Consider the following 16,837-nt stretch of genomic DNA (forward strand, 5'->3'; position numbering starts at 1 on the left):
TAAGCCTGGGGGGGGGGGGCACTGCTACCCCCACCCTAGAGGAAGACTGAGGACGGGAAGGCTAAGTTACTCGCCCCTGGCTGAGGAGAGGCAGAAGCTAGACAAGAACCCAGACCTCGCTGATCCCCAGGGGCCGCCCGCTGCCTCCCTGACCCTGTTCACGCAGACGCTCAGCGGCGGAGCGGGGAGTTCTTGCACTTGCCTGACACCCAGGACTACATCACTTTGGGAATATGTTGTAAGCAATAGCTATTCTCCACCCACCCCCAATGTTTGCACCAAATTTCGGGGGCTCTCGAGCCCCTGGAAGCTCCGTGATAGGACCCTGACACGACTCTTGATCGGTACACCGCCTCGCAGCTCGGAGTGCGGGAGCGGGGGTGGGAGACTGCGGGGTGGGCAGAGGGCGGGCAGCGCGAGCGGCTGCGGGCTGAGCGGGGCCGGGAGGGGGCGGCGCCGGGGGCCCGCGGTGTGGGGCGCCGCCTGCAGGGGGCGCTGGCGGGCGGCTCCGGGCGGAGACAATCGCGCCGAGCGGGCGCCGCAGCCGGAGCGGGAGCCCGAGCCGCGCGGCGCAGAGCCGGGGCTGAGCGGCGCCGGCCGAGCGGGGCCGCGCGGGAGCTATGGACCGCTAGGGCCGGGCTGAGCCCCGCGATGCCGCCGCCGAGTGGCCCCAGCGTCCTCGCGCGGCTGCTGCCGCTGCTGGGGCTGCTGCTCGGCGGCGCCTCCCGGGCTCCCGGCAAGTCACCGCCGGAGCCCCCCAGCCCGCAGGGTGAGTCTCGGCCGGGAGGGGCCGCGATCGCGAGCCTGCGCCCCCCGATCAGGCCCCCCGCCCGCCAGCCCCTCTTCGCGGCGCTCGTGAATCGAGCGGACTCTGTTCCTTGGATTTGGGTGGGGGGAGCCAGGCGCCCTGGGGTCGGTGCTGCTGGTGGGGGACGTGGCGTGGGGAAGAGGGAGACCGTCAGGGGCGAGGGTCTCCGGGAGACACAATGAGGAGGGCGGGGGTCTCCGGGCTTGGCGCCGCCGCCCCCTCCCGACTTGTTTTTCTCCCTCCTGGTCCGCGAGGCGCTGCTGCCTGAGCCATTGTCTACCGAAGACACCCGCCCAGAGGCGGGCTGGGGCGGGCGCCGGCTTCGCAGCGCCCCACGGGGCCCTCGTTCCTGACCCCGGCTGGGTGGTGGCGCAGGCATCGGCTGCCACCCTGGGCCCGGACGGGGGCTGGGCGCCTGGAGCTGGATTCGAAGGGGGGAGGGGAGAAGGGGAGTGGGTGAGGCTGTGGGCGGGACTGACTGCTCTAATGGGGTTCTCCGCCCTGGAGCCCGCCAGCCCCCAGCCCGCCCCCCAGGTTTAGAATTTGGGGTGCACAAAAATAAAGGCCGACCGGCCCGTGACGGAGGAGGGGTTGCAGCTGAGAGAGCTCTGAGAAGAGGGGGTGTCGTGATTCTGGGCTCACGGTGCAGGGCAGGGCTGTGGTGGCAGAGCCATGCTGAGCTGGCTAGCAGGCTGTGGGCAGTGCCAGCTCAGAGGGCAGGTGCCTGGGTCCCTGTCCCCTGCCTGCCCCCAGATCACCCCCTCCTCATCTCAGCTCCCAGCACCTCCCCAGGCCCAGGTGGGTGTGTGCAGTGGGGGTGGGGCCGGCTCCTGCAAGGGAGACGGTGGGAGAATGAGACCATGGCTGCACCCCTGAGCTCTGCACCCACCCCCCAGCCTCCTGCCCACCCCCTCACTACTGCTCTCCCCTCTCCTGCCTGTGGGAACCATGTTCTCCCCCACCCCCTCCCAACCAAGGATCTGGCAGGAAAGGCAGGGGGTGGGGGTCTGGACGACGGAGGTGGGGTCCGGATGAAGGAAGGGGGTGGGATTTCCTCTGGAACGAGGCAGGGCTGGGGCTGACAGGCGGATCCTGCGCAGAATGTGAGGCTGCGAGGGCTGTGAGGCTGGCCCTCTGCCTCAGTCTCCCTCACTCTCTGGAGGCAGAGAGAAGGCTGGAGCAGGTAGAAGCGCCCTCAGGAAGCCCCTCCCACAAGCCCCATACGCCAAGGGTGTGGGTCCGGGGGGAGAGGATCTGCTAGGCACCTGCCCCCAACTTGGCCCCGATGCCTTCAGCAGGCCTTAGCTGCCCCCGCCCCGTTTGCTTCCCCAACCCTCTCTCCTGAGGCTCTTGTACGCCCAAGACGTTCCCTCTGATGACCAGGTATTCAGACCTCTGGGTCCCTTCTTCCCAGCTGCTCCCAGCCCAGAGTTGGCCTGGGGTGTAGCCAGCCCCTTCCAGCTTCTCAGAATTCCTGCTGGCTGGTGGGGGAGGACCCAAACCGGGGGCTGGTCAAGTGTGTGCGCCCAGCTGGCCAACAGCTGGATGGGATGCCAGGGGCAGGCGCGGCACCGGCCCTGGCACTGGAAACCGGAGCTAAGACACCTGTCACTGTGGAGTGTCAGCCTCCGCTCCTGGCGAGGCCGTCCGAAGGTCTCTCCGTCCCGCTGTGCTCAGCTCTGGACTCCTCCTTCTGAACCTGGACTTGGTTGGCCTCCAGCACCCTGCCCACAGAGCCTGGGGCCTCTGTACCTTCCCAAATCGGACACCCATGACCAGCAGCAAAGCAGCAGCCAGGCACGTTCTGCAGGGAGGGGCCCTGCCAAGTGGGCAGGGGAGGCAGGCGCCACAGGACAGAGGCTGCTGGGGAAGTCTGGGACCAACTCAAGGCCTGCCCCTCCCCCATCACCCATTCTAGATCAGGACTCCACAGGCCCAAGCCTGGCTGGACAGTCCTGGGGCCCGTGGCCAGAGGTGGCCCTGGAAATCCACAGACTTAGGCTTCCCTTCCCAGTTTGCCTTGGGCCTGGGTCGCCCACCACCACCACCACCCCCAGATCGCCTTCCCCTCCTCAGGGCCCCAGCTCCCTGCCTCCTGGGAGGAATGAGGGCGTTGCCATGGCGACCGACTGCCGCTGACCAGCTGGGAGGGGGCAGGCTGGAGATGTGAGAGGAGGGGTCACGGGGCACTTGTTTGGACTGAGGGGTTGGGGCGGTCCTTGAATCTGAAGGGGTGCAGGCTTGTGCCAGCCATCCTGGAAGCGTTTGCGTGATGAGAATGAGCACTTCCCCAGTCCTCCTCACATTCTAGCCCAGCCTCCACCCTCCCTCTCCTCTCCACGGGCAGGCCCCTGGTTCTCCAGGTGCTCCCCCTGCCCCAGCCCTGCCTCCGCTCCTCTCCTGGTCACAAGGGGCCCAGGAGTTAAGAACTGATGTTCCCCAGGCAGACTACTAGGTTCTACTGTGCCAGCATCAGAACCCTGTGAGGCTCAGTCTCCCTGTCTGTGAAATGGGCTGCACATATTTAATCTAACCCAGGGCTCCATTAACTGCAAGATGCACCATTATTTCATGCACCAGCAAGAGTGGAAGAAATGTCATCAGTTGTAATTATGACATCCTCAACCACAGACATGGCCTGAATTCAGAACAGTTAAAATGTAAATGCACAGGTATGTTAGACTTGAGGAAATACGGTCGGTCATTGTACCGGTTTAAACACGGGCTCTGTCAGTGCTGCTTCTCCTTGTGCAAAGCTCTCTGGTCTCAGCCCCAGAGCCTCTCCCAGACAACAGCCCCCGCTGATCTCGCCCCATCCCTCCTCCTCACCCCCTCCCCCCATGTTGCCCACAGAGATCCTGATCAAGGTGCAGGTGTATGTGAGCGGAGAGCTGGTGCCCCTGGCGCGGGCCTCAGTGGACGTGTTTGGGAACCGGACCCTGCTGGCCACTGGCACCACGGACTCAGAGGGTGTGGCCACACTGCCCCTCAGTTACCGCCTGGGCACCTGGGTGCTGGTCGCTGCTGCCCGCCCTGGCTTCCTCACCAACTCTGTACCCTGGCGTGTTGACAAGCTGCCTTGTGAGTGCAGGGGCAGGGGGAGGGGGGACAACAGCTGACCCTCCATCAGCCCCTTCCCAAAATAGGCGCCTCGGGGGTGGAGGGGGCAGGATTTCCAGCAGCTGCTGCCTGGGCTGGGGTATGCAGAGGGCGCGGAGGGAGGTGACACCGCTGGGAGCGCGAAGCAGGGGGCGCGGGGCTGATGGGTCACCCCTCCCACAGTGTATGCGTCCGTCAGCCTCTACCTGCGCCCCGAGCGGCCGGCCACCCTCATCCTCTATGAGGACCTCGTGCACATCCTGCTGGGCTCCCCCGGTAAGGCTGCGCCCTCCCCACCACCCCAGGTCTGGAGAGAAACCTGTGCTCCTTCACATACTGGCTGGGTGCCCTTGGGCAAGTGACTTAACCTCTCTGGGCCATAAAGTGTCCATCTGTAAGATGTGGAAGGACAGTGCCTACATCATCAAGTTGCGGTGCGGATTACGTAACGTCAGCGTGGGAAAGGGCGTGGAAGGCGTTCGGTGACTATTCCCCTGATTGGGCTTCCTTGGGCTTTCTATTCTGGATTCTTACCTCGCTGCCAGCTGTGTCTTCTGTGCACCCACGAGACTTTGCTCTCGCCCACCGGGTGCCTGGCTATCTGTCAGAAGGCCACAGAAGGTCCTTCCACAGGTGTTGGACACCTACCAAGTGGGGAGCCTGGAGCAGCGGCCCTGGGCCGCCCACCAGCTTTGTCGCACCCAGCTCCCACTTCCTTCAGCACGTGTGCTGCGCCAGGCATTGTGGGAGGTGCTGGGAGCAAGGGTGAGGACAAGCAGGCCCGGGGCCTGCTCTGTGGGGGTCTAGACAAGATCACTGCAGGTCTCTGGAAGTTTCCGGAGGACGGGCAGCAGCCGCCGTGGAGGGGGGAGGCCTGGAACGTGTGGCGGTGGCCAGGCTGCCCAGAGAACTCAGTGACGGCGGCAGTCAGATCACGGGCTCTTAGAGCTAAAGGACAGCAAAGCTGCCTTCATCAGAGAGAGGCAGAGGGCCGCCTCCATGGGTAATTCTCAAGGGCCACAGATGGAGGCTTGGAGTAAGGGGACCCCCCCCCAGTGTGCATGCTCAGCCTGAGCCTTTGTCTCTTCACTCTGACCCTGAACCAAGGCAGAGAGAGAGAGATCTGACATCACTAGTTCACTTCCCAAATGGCCACAACCATCGGGGCTGGGCCAAGCCAAAGCCAGGAGCCTGGAGCTCCATCCCCGTCTTCTACTTGGGCCATCATCTGCCGCTTTCCCAGGTGCATTAGCAGAGCAGCTGAGGGTGGAACCGGTACTCTGGTACTGCGGTACTCCAATGGGAGGGTGGTGTCGCAAATGGGAGCTCAACCCATTGCGCCACAATGTCGGCCCCCTGAACTGAGACTTCTAAAAGCCCCTGGAGGTCTCTGAAATGCCAGGTGGCCCTTCTGTTGCCCCCTAGCTCAAAGCCCTCCGATGGCGCCCCCTGCTGTCCAGGGAGAGCCCAGACCTCTGGCACAGCTGCCAGCCCTCCCCCTGGGAGTCCTTTCCCACGGTCTCTCTCGGCTGAGTGGCACTCCCCCGTGGGATGCCACAGGCCTTTCTTGCGCTTGGCTAGCCACGCTCCCAGCCCCTGCATCTGCGGATGGTAGGGGTGGGGGCCCCGGAAGCCGGAAAGCCTGGGCGTCAACCCCGGCTCAAGCGTGGTGACCTTGGACAAACGACCAAACGGCTCGTGCCTCCATGTCTGTGTCTGTAAAATGGGGTTGATACTAAAGGCATCTGCTTTGGGGGCTGTTATGCTAATTAAAAGGGCGAATACTCGCAGAGTGCCCGGCACATTTTAGAGTTTACTAAATGTCGGTTTGACCATACTGTTCTGGAATTCTGCTTATATGTCTGCCCCTCCTACACACACACACACACACACACACACACCACCTAAGCTGTCTAGTGCACTGGCCGCTAGCTACCTGTAGTTACTTAAATTGAAACAATTTTATTAAGAATTCGCCAAATTCCTAGATATTCAAAATGCACCTGCTCCCTCAGTTACCCTGGCTGTCTTTCCCATGAGAACCAAGGTGGGCCCAGCGGGCAGAGCCGACGTCGAACACCCCATCACCGCAGCGAGTTCTACCAGGGGCTGAAAGGACAGCCCCCCCCCGGGTGAACTTGAAGGCAGGAACGGGGTCTCTCTGAGCTCGGCATCCCCGGGCCCAGCCCTGTGCTTGGCACACGCAGACAAGGCGGCTGCTTGAGGATCCCAACCTGCTCCTTGTGTGGGCTTATAAGGAAGCGGCGTTTCAGAGAGAACAAGGGACCCTGAGAGCCACAGGCCAGGCCCAGGACCGCAGCCGCCAGGCCTCTGTCTCTTCCAGCTAACACTCCGTGGGCTGCCCGGCTCTCCTCCCAGCTCACACCCCTCCCTGGCCTCCTCAAGTGGCCTGACCCAGGGCTCCCCTTCTCCTTAAGAAACTTGCTTTCTGGGGCCCGTGCTGTGGCGTAGTGGGTAGAGATGCTCCTGGTTGCTCCGCTTCTGAGCCAGCTCCCTGCTAACGCACCTGGGAGCGTGCTTGGGCCCTGCCACCCATGTGGGACCCTCAGATAAAGCTCCTGGCTCCCGGCTTTGGCTTGGCCCAGCCCTGGTTGTTGCAGCTGTTTGGGAAGTGAACCAGCGGATGGAAGTTCTCTCTCTCTCTCTCTCTCTCAACTCTGCCTTTCAAATAAATAAAATAAATCTGAAAGAAAGAAAGAAAGAGAGAGAGAGAGAGAGAGAGAGAGAGAAAGAAAGAAAGAAAGAAAAAGAAAGAAAGAAAGAAAGAAAAAGAAAGGAAGGGAGGAAAAAAGAAAGAGAGAGAGAGAGAGAGAGAAAGAAAGAAAGAAAGAAAGAGAGAGGTAAAGAAAAGAAAGAGAGAAACTTGTTTTCTGCTCTAGCCCTTGGCCAGGCCACTGCAGTCCCTCTCTCCACCCAGGTGCCCACTCGCAGCCCTGGGTGCAGTTCCAGCGCCGCGCTGCCCGCCTGCCTGTCAGCTCCACCTACAGCCAGCTCTGGGCCTCACTGACACCCGCCATCACCCCGCAGGAAATGCGGGCCTTCCCTGCCTTCCTGGGCACTGAGGCCTCCAGCTCAGGTACTCTGGGGGCTGGGTATGGAATGGGTCCCTTCCCCCCGGAATTAGCCCTCAGCTCTGCGTTCTCTTCCTGCAGGCAATGGCTCCTGGCTGGAGCTGATGCCCCTGGCTGCCGTGAGTGTGCACCTGCTGACGGGCAACGGGACAGAGGTGCCACTGTCAGGCCCCATTCACCTGTCCCTGCCCGTGCCCTCAGAGCCTCGCGCCCTCACTGTGGGCACCAGCATTCCAGCCTGGAGGTTTGACCCCAAGAGTGGTAAGTGCCTGGGTGGGGGCAGACACTGGGGCTGGGGGAAGGAAAGTGGCACTGAGATGAGGTGGGGGCGCTGGGCTTGCTGGAACCCCTCCCTCTCGCAGGCCTGTGGGTGCGCAACGGCACTGGGGTGATCCGCAGGGAAGGCCGGCAGCTCCACTGGACCTTCGTCTCCCCGCAGCTGGGGTACTGGGCGGCCGCCATGGCCTCCCCCACGGCTGGTGAGAGCGGGCGCTGGGAGGAAGGGGAGGCCGGGAGCTGAAAGGCGGGAGGCGCGTCCACACCCGAACACAAAGCCCTTGCCGGTCCCAGGGCTGGTCACCATCACGTCCGGCATCCAGGACATTGGCACCTACCACACCATCTTCCTGCTGACCATCCTGGCGGCCCTGGCTCTGCTGGTGCTCATTCTGCTGTGTCTGCTCATCTACTACTGCCGGTGAGTGTGCCGGGACACCCCCAGCCTCCTCTCCTCGGGCTGACCCAACCTCATCTTCAAGTTCACGGTCCAGTGCAGGGCTGACAGCTCTGTGCTTGGTCTGTGCTGGGCACCGTGGGCCCAAAAGATGCCTAAGACACACAGTCAGGTCCTCAGGGCACTGACCAGAAAGGCCACATGTGCACGGGGGCCCTTCTGAGGTTCTCCTCCAAATGTACCCCAAGGGAGGTCGCTGGCCAGGCCCCCACAACGCCTAAGCTCTTCCCACAGCCCCGCCGGGGCCCCCCTCGCCACGTCTCCTGCACGTCCCGGCCCCAAGCTGCCGCAGCAGGGTTAGGAAGCTACCCCAGCCCTCACCCTCCTGGGGGTACCTCTCTACTCCACCCCCCTCCAGGAGGCGCTGCCTGAAGCCGAGGCAACAGCACCGCAAGCTGCAGCTCTCCGGGCCCTCCGACGGCAACAAACGAGACCAGGCCACCTCGATGTCCCAGCTGCACCTCATCTGCGGGGGACCCCTGGAGCCCGCCTCGCCAGGGGACCCCGAGGCCCCGCCTCCAGGCCCCCTCCACTCGGCTTTCTCCAGCTCCCGGGACTTGGCCGCTTCCCGGGACGACTTCTTCCGCGCCAAGCCGCGCGCGGCCAGCCGCCCGGCCGCTGAGCCTGCGGGTGCCCGCGGGGCTGAGGGCGCTGGGCTCAAGGGCGCCCGCTCCGTCGAGGGGCTGGAGCCGGGCCTGGAGGAGTACCGGCGGGGCCCGGCGGGGGGCGCGGCCTTTCTGCACGAGCCGCCGTCGCCGCCGCCGCCCTTCGACCACTACCTGAGCCACAAGGGGGCTGCCGAGAGCAAGACGCCCGACTTCCTGCTGTCGCAGTCGGTGGACCAGCTGGCGCGGCCGCCGTCGCTCGGCCAGGCCGGGCCGCTCATCTTCTGCGGCTCCATCGACCACCTCAAGGACAACGTCTACCGCAACGTCATGCCCACGCTGGTGATCCCCGCGCACTACGTGCGCCTCGGCGCCGAGGCGGGCGCCGCGGGGGTGGGCGACGAGGCCGCCCCGCCCGAGGGCACGGCCCCCGGCCCAGCGCGCGCCTTTCCCCAGCCCGACCCCCAGCGCCCGCTGATGCCGGGCCACGCGGGCGCGGCGGCCGAGGCCGGAGGGGCTGGCGGCGGCGAGGGCTGGGGGGGCGGGCGCTCGGCGCCCGTCAGCGGCTCCGTCACTATCCCGGTGCTGTTCAACGAGTCCACCATGGCGCAGCTCAACGGCGAGCTGCAGGCGCTGACCGAGAAGAAGCTGCTGGAACTGGGCGTGAAGCCGCACCCGCGCGCCTGGTTCGTGTCCCTCGACGGCCGCTCCAACTCGCAGGTGCGCCACTCCTACATCGACCTGCAGGCGGGCGGCGGGGGCCGCAGCACCGACGCCAGCCTGGACTCGGGCGTCGACGTGCACGAGGCGCGGCCCGCGCGCCGGCGGCCCCCGCGGGAGGAGCGGGAGCGCGCGCCGCCCGCCGCGTCCCAGCCGCCGCCGCCGCCGCCCCCGCCGCCGCCCGCGCCCCCGCGCCTGGCGCTCAGCGAGGACACGGAGCCGAGCAGCAGCGAGAGCCGCACGGGCCTCTGCTCCCCGGAGGACAACTCTCTGACGCCGCTGCTGGACGAGGTGGCGGCGCCCGAGGGCCGGGCGGCCACGGTGCCCCGGGGCCGGGGCCGCAGTCGCGGGGACAGCTCCCGCAGCAGCGCCAGCGAGCTGCGGCGCGACTCGCTCACCAGCCCCGAGGACGAGCTGGGGGCGGAGGCGGGCGACGAGGCGGGCGACAAGAAGAGCCCGTGGCAGCGGCGGGAGGAGCGGCCGCTCATGGTGTTCAACGTCAAGTAGCGCCCGCGCCCGGGCTGCGCGCCCCGGGGGCCCGTGGGGGCCCGCGCTCGCAGCCCCCTCCCCGGGCCGGGGGCCGGCGGAGCTGTCCCGTGGTATGTGTCTTGGGAGAGGGAGCCTGGGTCGGCCTCCAGCCCCGCGCTGGGAGGTGCAGGGGAGGAGGGCTGGGGGGGTTGGGGGCTGTACATAGAGAGCTCTGTTGGGGGACAGCAGGCGGGGCGACCTGGCCTCAGCTGCTCGTGTGAGGGCTAGGAAGGGAGGGGGCGTTCTCTGCGGACCCCTGGGAGGGGAGGGTGCTGCTTGCCACCTCTGGGCCATGCCGTCCCGGGGCTGGTGCCGGGGCAGTTCTGGGGGGCTGGGGGCGAATGGGGATGGGGCCGTGGCAAGCAACAGCAAATACACAAGTGGTGAGGGAAACACGTGTGTGTGTTTCTGTGGGGGCGGGGGCGGGGGTGGGAGGCAGGGTGGCCAAATCAGACGCGGTGAAGAAAGTGTACAAACTTTATTGGAGCGCACACACATGTACACACACACACACACACACACCCCTGTGGAAAAGGGACAGCACCTGACCACAGGGTCCACAGAAATCGGGGGAGGGGATGGCAGCTTGTTTGGTGGCTTCTGCCCCAGCCCCCCTTCTGACAGGATCCCGGGTGGGGAGAGCTGGGTGGAGGAAGAGGCGCTGGGGAGGCCTGAGCAGTGGGCACCCTCCGGGCAGGACCCCGAGGGCTGCCAAGTGTTTCCGGTCCTCAGTCCCTCACAACAGCTGCTGGGGCGCCAGCTCTCTCGGTGGGGCGTCCCAGCGCAGGTTCCCCCAGCGCACACACTTGGTGCCCTTGGCCTTACAGTGGAAGCCGGCGGGACAGCAGTGCTGCCGGTCTGCACAGCAGGAGCCCTGGGCGGTCAGAGAGAGGGCGACAGGGTTAGACGGGGCGGGCCCTGGTGGGCACCCAAACCCAGCCCCAGGGGTGGGGGTGGCGCTGACCTGGGGGTAGGGACAGCAGGCCCAGCCGCCTTGGCGGTCCCGGCAGCACGTCTGGTTATCGTGGCAGAAGCGTCCTTGCCCACACGCCACGTCCCGCACACCCTCGCGCGGGCCGGGCAGCAGGAGTGCCGCCGCGGCATGGGCGGCCTCCACCTCCTTCTCGCAGGACCGGGCCTTCACGTTGCACGTGTAGCCGGCCGGGCAGCAGTGCTGGCGGTCCTCACAGCACACGGCCTGCGGCGACAGAACGGCATGACGTCCCTGTCCCCACGCGGGCCGCAGCCTCCCCAGCCTGGGGTGGGCAGGCGGGCACTCACATGGGGCAGCTGGCAGCAGGCCCAGCCCCCGCCGAGGCTCGGGCAGCAGGTCTGCCCCACCGGGCAGCTGGTGTGCTGGTCACAGCCGATGTCCCGGGGGTGGGACAGGGACGCCTGGCGGGCAGGCGTCTTCTGCAGCCCGGCCACCGTCTCGTTCTGCCGCCGACACCGCCCCTCGGCCGTGCACGTGTGGCCCTGCGGGCAGCAGTGCTGGTGGTCCTGACAGCAGACGGCCTGGGGGGCGGGCAGGAAAGGGTGGTCCAGGGAGCTACCACGGGGGACATGGTGGCCCCAGCCACCTCTCCTGCTCACAGCCCCTCCGGCTGGGGAGAGCTCAGCTGGGTGCTGCCGTGGCCTAGGCAGAGGGCAGGAAGAGGCAACACGAGCCTGGCCACCCACTGGCCCAGGCCAAGACACCATCCCCGCCCCCACAGCCACACTGTACCGCTGGGACAGGACAGCAGCCCCACTGAGCCTGGCCACCCACTGGCCCAGGCCAAGACACCGTCCCCGCCCCCAGGCCACACTGTACCGCTGGGACAGGACAGCAGCCCCACTGCCCCGACGCGAGCTGGCAGCAGGTGCTGAAGACGGGGCAGCTGGCGAGGTGATCACAGGGGACCCCGCTCCTCCAGGCTGGGGGCTCTGGCACGCTCACGGGGGCTGGGACCTTCTCCATCCACGGCACCTGGCGGGGCCCCAGCTCACAGGTGCCTTTCTCCGTGTGACACTTAAAGCCCTCTGGACAGCAGTGTATGTGGTCCTCACAGCACACAGCCTGGAGTGGACGGACAAGGGCCAGCAGTGACAGGGGCCTAGCTGAATGCCACCCTCCGGCTCGGCCCAGCCCGCCCACTGCTCCTCGGTACCTGCGTGAAGGGGCAGCAGCCCCAGGCCCCTGACGCTAGGCGGCAGCAGGTGTAGCCATCCGGGCAGCTCACCTCCTGGTCGCACTTGACATCCTGCACTGCGGGCACACAGGACAGGTCAGCAGTGGCCCTGGCGACCCTGCGGTGCCCGCCTTTGCCAGCTGCACAGACAGCGCCACCCCACAGTGATCCTGGGGCAGGGCCCAGTGTGGAGGGAAGGGGCTGCACCTGGCTGGCCCCTCCACGTGGCCACAGCACCCCACCCCAGGAACAGCTTGGGAGAGCCCCTGTTTGTGGGGCAGGGGACTGAGGTCTGGGGCCTGCCTGTTACCTGTGCGTGCCGGCAGCTTCGTGAGCAGCTCTGTAGCGTTCTCCTTGGAGAGGCATTTACTCTGGACCAGGTCGCACACGGTGTCCTGGGGACAGCAGTGCTGGTGATCGGAGCAGCAGATGGCCTGGGTGGGGACGAGGGTGTATCTTGGTGACTGCCAGCTTGTACGGAGCACAGGGAGCAGACAGGCTGAGGGCTGGCACTGTCTCCAGTCTCCACTAGGGGGCAGCATGAGTCCTGAGTCCCTCGGGCTCCCTGCAACCACGGAGGCCAGCCCCAGCCCTGGAGACCCCGGGCAAGTAGCCCGTGCAGCCAGCTGGCCGTGAGTACGCGGCCCCTCACTCACATTGGGCATTGGACAGCAGCCGTACTTCCCACTGGGCAGCTCACAGCAGGTAGAGTCGTCAGGGCACCGGGAGCGTCCGTCAGGGCACAGGACGGAGGTGGGCGAAGCCACTAACGGCACTGGAGGAGGAGCCAGGTGTGAGGGGGCCCAGACCGGGCGCTTTCTCCAGCAGGGCCTCCCATGGTGCCCCGCTGCTCCTCACCTAGGCTGTTGGTCCTCCGTGCAGGGGTCTTCTTGGCCAGCGGCTGGGTGCCTGTGGCCATGATGCAGCGGGTATGAGCCAGGTCACAGACGGCGCCATGGGGGCAGCAGTGTACCCTGTCCTCACAGCAAGATGCCTGAGAAGAGACGGTCCCGATGGGCCTCTGCTCCCACCCAGCCCCCTCCCGGCCCCCTCCCAGCCCCCTCCCAGACCTGTACCTCGGGCATAGGGCAGCAGCCCCAGGAGCCGTCCAACATGACGCAGCACGTGGAGGAGTCTGGGCATTGGAACTGGCTCCCGGGGCACTGGACAGCTCCCAGGGAGTTGTTAGCTGTGGACAGGTAACAAGCAAGCCCCTCAGCGAAGGGCCTTCCCCCGCCCCTCACGAGGACACGCAGGCCCAGTGATCTCCCAGGCTCCCCCATACACCCCTGCCCCCGAAGCCAGTCCCTGCCCCAGCAAGATGACATAGGGCAGGGCAGCCACAGACAGCAGGTCGGCATTCAAACAGTACGGCCCCCGCCCGCCCCGCCCCGCCCCGCCCCGCAGTGCCTGCAGCTGGGCCTGGAGCCCCGCATTCTCTCCTGCCCCTCCTCTCGCCCCCTCTGCCCAGAGCAGTCAGGGAGGTCGCATAGGGCAGATGCCGCATGACGAGGACACGAGGGCAAGACACAGGGCCACTCCGCTGGCCGGGCTCCGGGCCCACCGGCCCTCCCCTGTGCCCCTGCCGCACCTGCCGCCCGGAAGCAGGCTCGCCCATCCGCGCTGCAGTGGAAGCCCCGAGGGCAGCAGTGACGGCCATCCGCGCAGGACACAGCCTGTGGGACACAGAGGCGCCTGCGTCGGGATGGCCCTCCTACCCGAGGGGGCGGGGGGCGGGAGGCAGGCAGGCAAAGTGCAAAGGCAGCTCCGAGCCCCTCCACTGCATAAGCGGTGCCCTCACCTCCGGAAAGGGGCAGCAGCTGGAGGTGCCCGAGACGGTGAGGACGCAGGAGGCGCCGTGGGTGCAGTGGGCACCCACCTGGCAGGGTCTGCCCAGACGCCTGCTCAGTGTCGGGGGCCATTTGTCCTGCAAAGAGAGGCCAGAGAATAGACCGAAGGCCTCTGCCCGCCTTGGGAAGGCTCTTAGCCGGGCACTCACCGGCACGTGGCTGCAGCAGCTGTAGCCGGCTCCTCCAGGGTCCAGGCAGCAGGCCTCGGGGCAGCGCTGACCGTCGGGGCACTGTGTTCCAGCGACCAGCCCTGCCATGACGGCCACCCAGCTCACCAGGGCCCACATGGTCTGCCTGCGAACACCAACGGGCACCTGTCAACCAGCTGAAGTCCAGGCCGCCTCAGAGTCTGAAGCCGCTCGCTCAGGCAGCCCCAGGCCGACGTCCAGGCCCGGGAGACCTGGAGCCTGCCTCCCAGCTCCGTCCCGACGCAGAAACGTGTGGCTCGGACGCAGCTTCCTCCCTGTGTGTCATTGCATGTTCCAAGCACGTGACACTCCTGCGTCTCCGTGTGCGAGTGTGCAGACGCGGGCTTGTGAGACGCAGTGTGGATTCTGTGGATGTGATGTGTGGAGACGTGGGCCACCTCGGGGGGGGGGGCTCAGGGCCAGGGGAGAGGATGGGGCTGGGGTACAGGAGGGGCTTCTCCAGGAACATCCAAGGCTCCCCACTCCTCAGCCAGTCCTCCCAACGCTGCACCCACACCTGCCCTTGCTGTGGTCTCGCAGGGCCCAGTGGTCACTTCCTGACACGGACGCCACAGGGTTAAGAAAAGTTGTGAAACAGGAAGTGGCAGCCAGTGGAGACTCGGGTGTCTTCCCCAGGGCTCCCTCACTGCTGCCCGCGGCGGTCCCCACCCCACCCAGGACAGGAGACACGGAGGCAAGGGCAGCTTCCAGATCCCTGTGTGCTGAGGGCCCCCAACACCACCAAGGGCCCTGTCAAGTCCCCAAACACATCACCCATCCCCATGTCTCCTCTGCTGGAAATGAAGCAGCCACATGTGGGCAGAGGCTACTGCGCCCGCTGGGCGGCCCATCTGAGTCAGCGGGAGGAACCGGCCACAGGCTCCTGGGGGAAGCCGCCTCCTGCTACCCACACAAGTCTTTCCCCGGGCTCGGGGCCTGTGCCGCCAACCCAAGAAGCGCTACCCTGCCTCCCGGCCGGGCCGCATGCCTGCCGGGGCACTCCTGGTTGTTTACTGCTTTGCAACCATCATCCAGCGTGAGGAGCACGACCTTTACCCTCAGAGGGAAACTGGAGCCCGAGGCTTTATGGCAGAAGTCCAGCCCCGTGCCAGCTCCAGTGAGAGCGGGCCCTGATGGCTCAGGGCACGCCGGCCCGGGAAGGGACCCCAAACCATGGGAGGGGTGGGCCTGGGGTCCAGGCACAGGCAGGGAATGGAAGTGTTTCCTGCATTTGCTCAAGTACCCCCCCCCGGCCCCCCACACACCTGGAAGGCCACCCCCTGGCTCTCGCGGCCGCAGCCTGGTCCTGGACCGAGCCGCCTGGTCCTGGACCGAGTCCCCAGGTCCGCGCTCGCCCCTCAGCTCCCGGGCAGAGCCCGCGCAGCCGCCTGCACCTGCTTCTCCGTGCCCAGCCCCAGCGCAGGCCGCCAGGTGGGGGCCTGTCTGCCCGGGACTACCCGGCGCCCGTGACCTAGCTGTCGTATCTTCCTCGCCCTGTATCTGGAGTGGGGGGAGTGCAGTGCACGCTCTGGCGAATCCACACGCACGCAGGCGCGCACAGCCCCGGCGATGGGGCGAGGGTCTCCCTCACCCCACCCTCACCCCCGGCCCGGAGAGGACGGAGCCTCTGTAAGCCCCTGGCACCTTCCGCTAAGTGGCACTCCCAACCCCAGGGCCAAGGGGCCAGGAAATTCCCCAAAAGGTGAACTGCGAAGGCGCAGGAAAAAGTGGCGGGGAGAGGCGGAAGTTAGCTCGTGCCGCCCCCCGGCAGAGGAAGTTGGGGAAGAGCCAGACTCCACCCGGGGGTTCAGTCACCTCTCCCCTGTCCCGCTCCAAGCCCCTCTGCGCCCCGGGACAAGCGGCGGGCGGGCGGGCCTCCCCTTCAGGGACCACCCCCCACCCTCACCGCCAGAAGGGGAAGAGCCGGCACCTGCCTGCAGGCGGTGGGGCAGGCTCAAGAATCGGGGGGACTGCGGCTCCCGGGGTTCTGGGAGGCAGAGAAGCCCCCTCGGGTGGGGGTGTCTGCAGTGACTGCTTGCGCCCCCTACCCCCGTGCATCAGAAACCCCTAAAGGAGTTTCCACAAGCGGCTCTTCTCTCGCCTCCGGGCTGAGACGCCAGAGGACCCCTAAGCCCACACCCCCCTCCAAGCCCCTGCGCCGCCGCCCTGCTACCTGCGTCCGCGTCCGCGCTCCCTGGGCAGCAGCCGCGGCTCCCCTCACGGACGCCGGCCCCTCAGCGCGCTGGCCCACCCTCCTCTGTTTCCATTGGCCGGGGATCCCAGATACCGCGCCCCCATTGGCTAGTCCTCGACGTAGAGGCGGGGCCAGCCTGGAAAGCTGTGTTTCTTTTTCTCAATTCAGCCTCCTCCTCCCCTTCCTCTCTCTCCCCACACCCCATTTTCTTGGGATCATGTGATTGGGGAATCATATGACGCCTCGGCCGGGGCTGCCGCTGCCAGCCTCGCAGCCAGCCGCGTGCCGCCGGCGCCTGGAGTTGTGTGCGGGAGGAGGGGCCCGCGTTATTTGTGGACGCTGACCGCCGGCCGGCCGCGCCTCTGCGGGGCGTTCGCGGGCGTTCGCGGGCGCTGGGCGGCGGAGCTTTGTGCACTCCGCTTCTGTTCTTTGAGCCGCCTCGCGTTAAAGGTCGGGCAGCCGAACCCCGAGGGGAGATGAGGGATGGCTGTGGACGCCGAAAGGGGCAGCTCCCAGACCCTCGCCTAAGCGGCCGGGTCAGGCTCAGCGCGCGTGCCGGGTGCCGTGGAGGTGCTGGAGGGAGAGGAGCGAGGGTGGCTCACGCCCGAGAAGGAGGGATTGAAGTCGGCCGTGGGAGCAGTGGCTCGAGCTGAACCCGCGAGGACCTGGGTCGCAGCGGGGGCGGGGCGGGGCGCTGGGAGATCGCACAGGCCCGGAGCCAGGGGGGCGCCCGGCGCGGGTGGGCAGCGAGGGCAAGTGGCTCCTAGCTTCAGTCAGCTCTGCCTTCCAGGAGCGGACACGGCGAGTGAGGAGAGCAGAGATTCCCCAACGGGGGCAGTGTTGCCCACC

General features: G+C 66.7%; 2 protein-coding genes across 2 annotated transcripts; one reads left to right on the forward strand and one right to left on the reverse strand.

Moving 5' to 3' along the window:
* The first annotated feature begins 505 nt into the window (after positions 1 to 505).
* FAM171A2 (family with sequence similarity 171 member A2) lies at positions 506 to 9,969 on the forward strand. Its single transcript, XM_008271581.4, has 8 exons — positions 506 to 769; positions 3,662 to 3,889; positions 4,091 to 4,183; positions 6,846 to 7,004; positions 7,081 to 7,260; positions 7,362 to 7,478; positions 7,570 to 7,696; positions 8,091 to 9,969. The coding sequence occupies exons 1-8, from the start codon at positions 652 to 654 to the stop codon at positions 9,562 to 9,564; spliced, it is 2,496 nt and encodes an 831-aa protein (XP_008269803.2). The 5' UTR covers positions 506 to 651; the 3' UTR covers positions 9,565 to 9,969.
* A 79-nt stretch (positions 9,970 to 10,048) lies between these two features.
* Positions 10,049 to 16,001, reverse strand: GRN (granulin precursor). The gene is made up of 13 exons (XM_008271579.5): positions 15,968 to 16,001; positions 13,756 to 13,900; positions 13,558 to 13,683; positions 13,348 to 13,432; positions 12,833 to 12,945; positions 12,615 to 12,750; positions 12,413 to 12,531; positions 12,067 to 12,190; positions 11,736 to 11,833; positions 11,399 to 11,644; positions 10,867 to 11,100; positions 10,550 to 10,783; positions 10,049 to 10,459 (listed from the first exon to the last, which is right to left on the reverse strand). Exons 2-13 carry the CDS (start codon positions 13,891 to 13,893, stop codon positions 10,322 to 10,324), a joined length of 1,791 nt encoding a protein of 596 aa, XP_008269801.1. The 5' UTR covers positions 13,894 to 13,900; positions 15,968 to 16,001; the 3' UTR covers positions 10,049 to 10,321.
* Positions 16,002 to 16,837: the final 836 nt, after the last annotated feature.

Source organism: Oryctolagus cuniculus, chromosome 17 (genome assembly GCF_051225735.1).
Source record: "Oryctolagus cuniculus isolate XC-2025 breed Fujian yellow rabbit chromosome 17, ASM5122573v1, whole genome shotgun sequence".
Taxonomy (NCBI): domain Eukaryota; kingdom Metazoa; phylum Chordata; class Mammalia; order Lagomorpha; family Leporidae; genus Oryctolagus; species Oryctolagus cuniculus.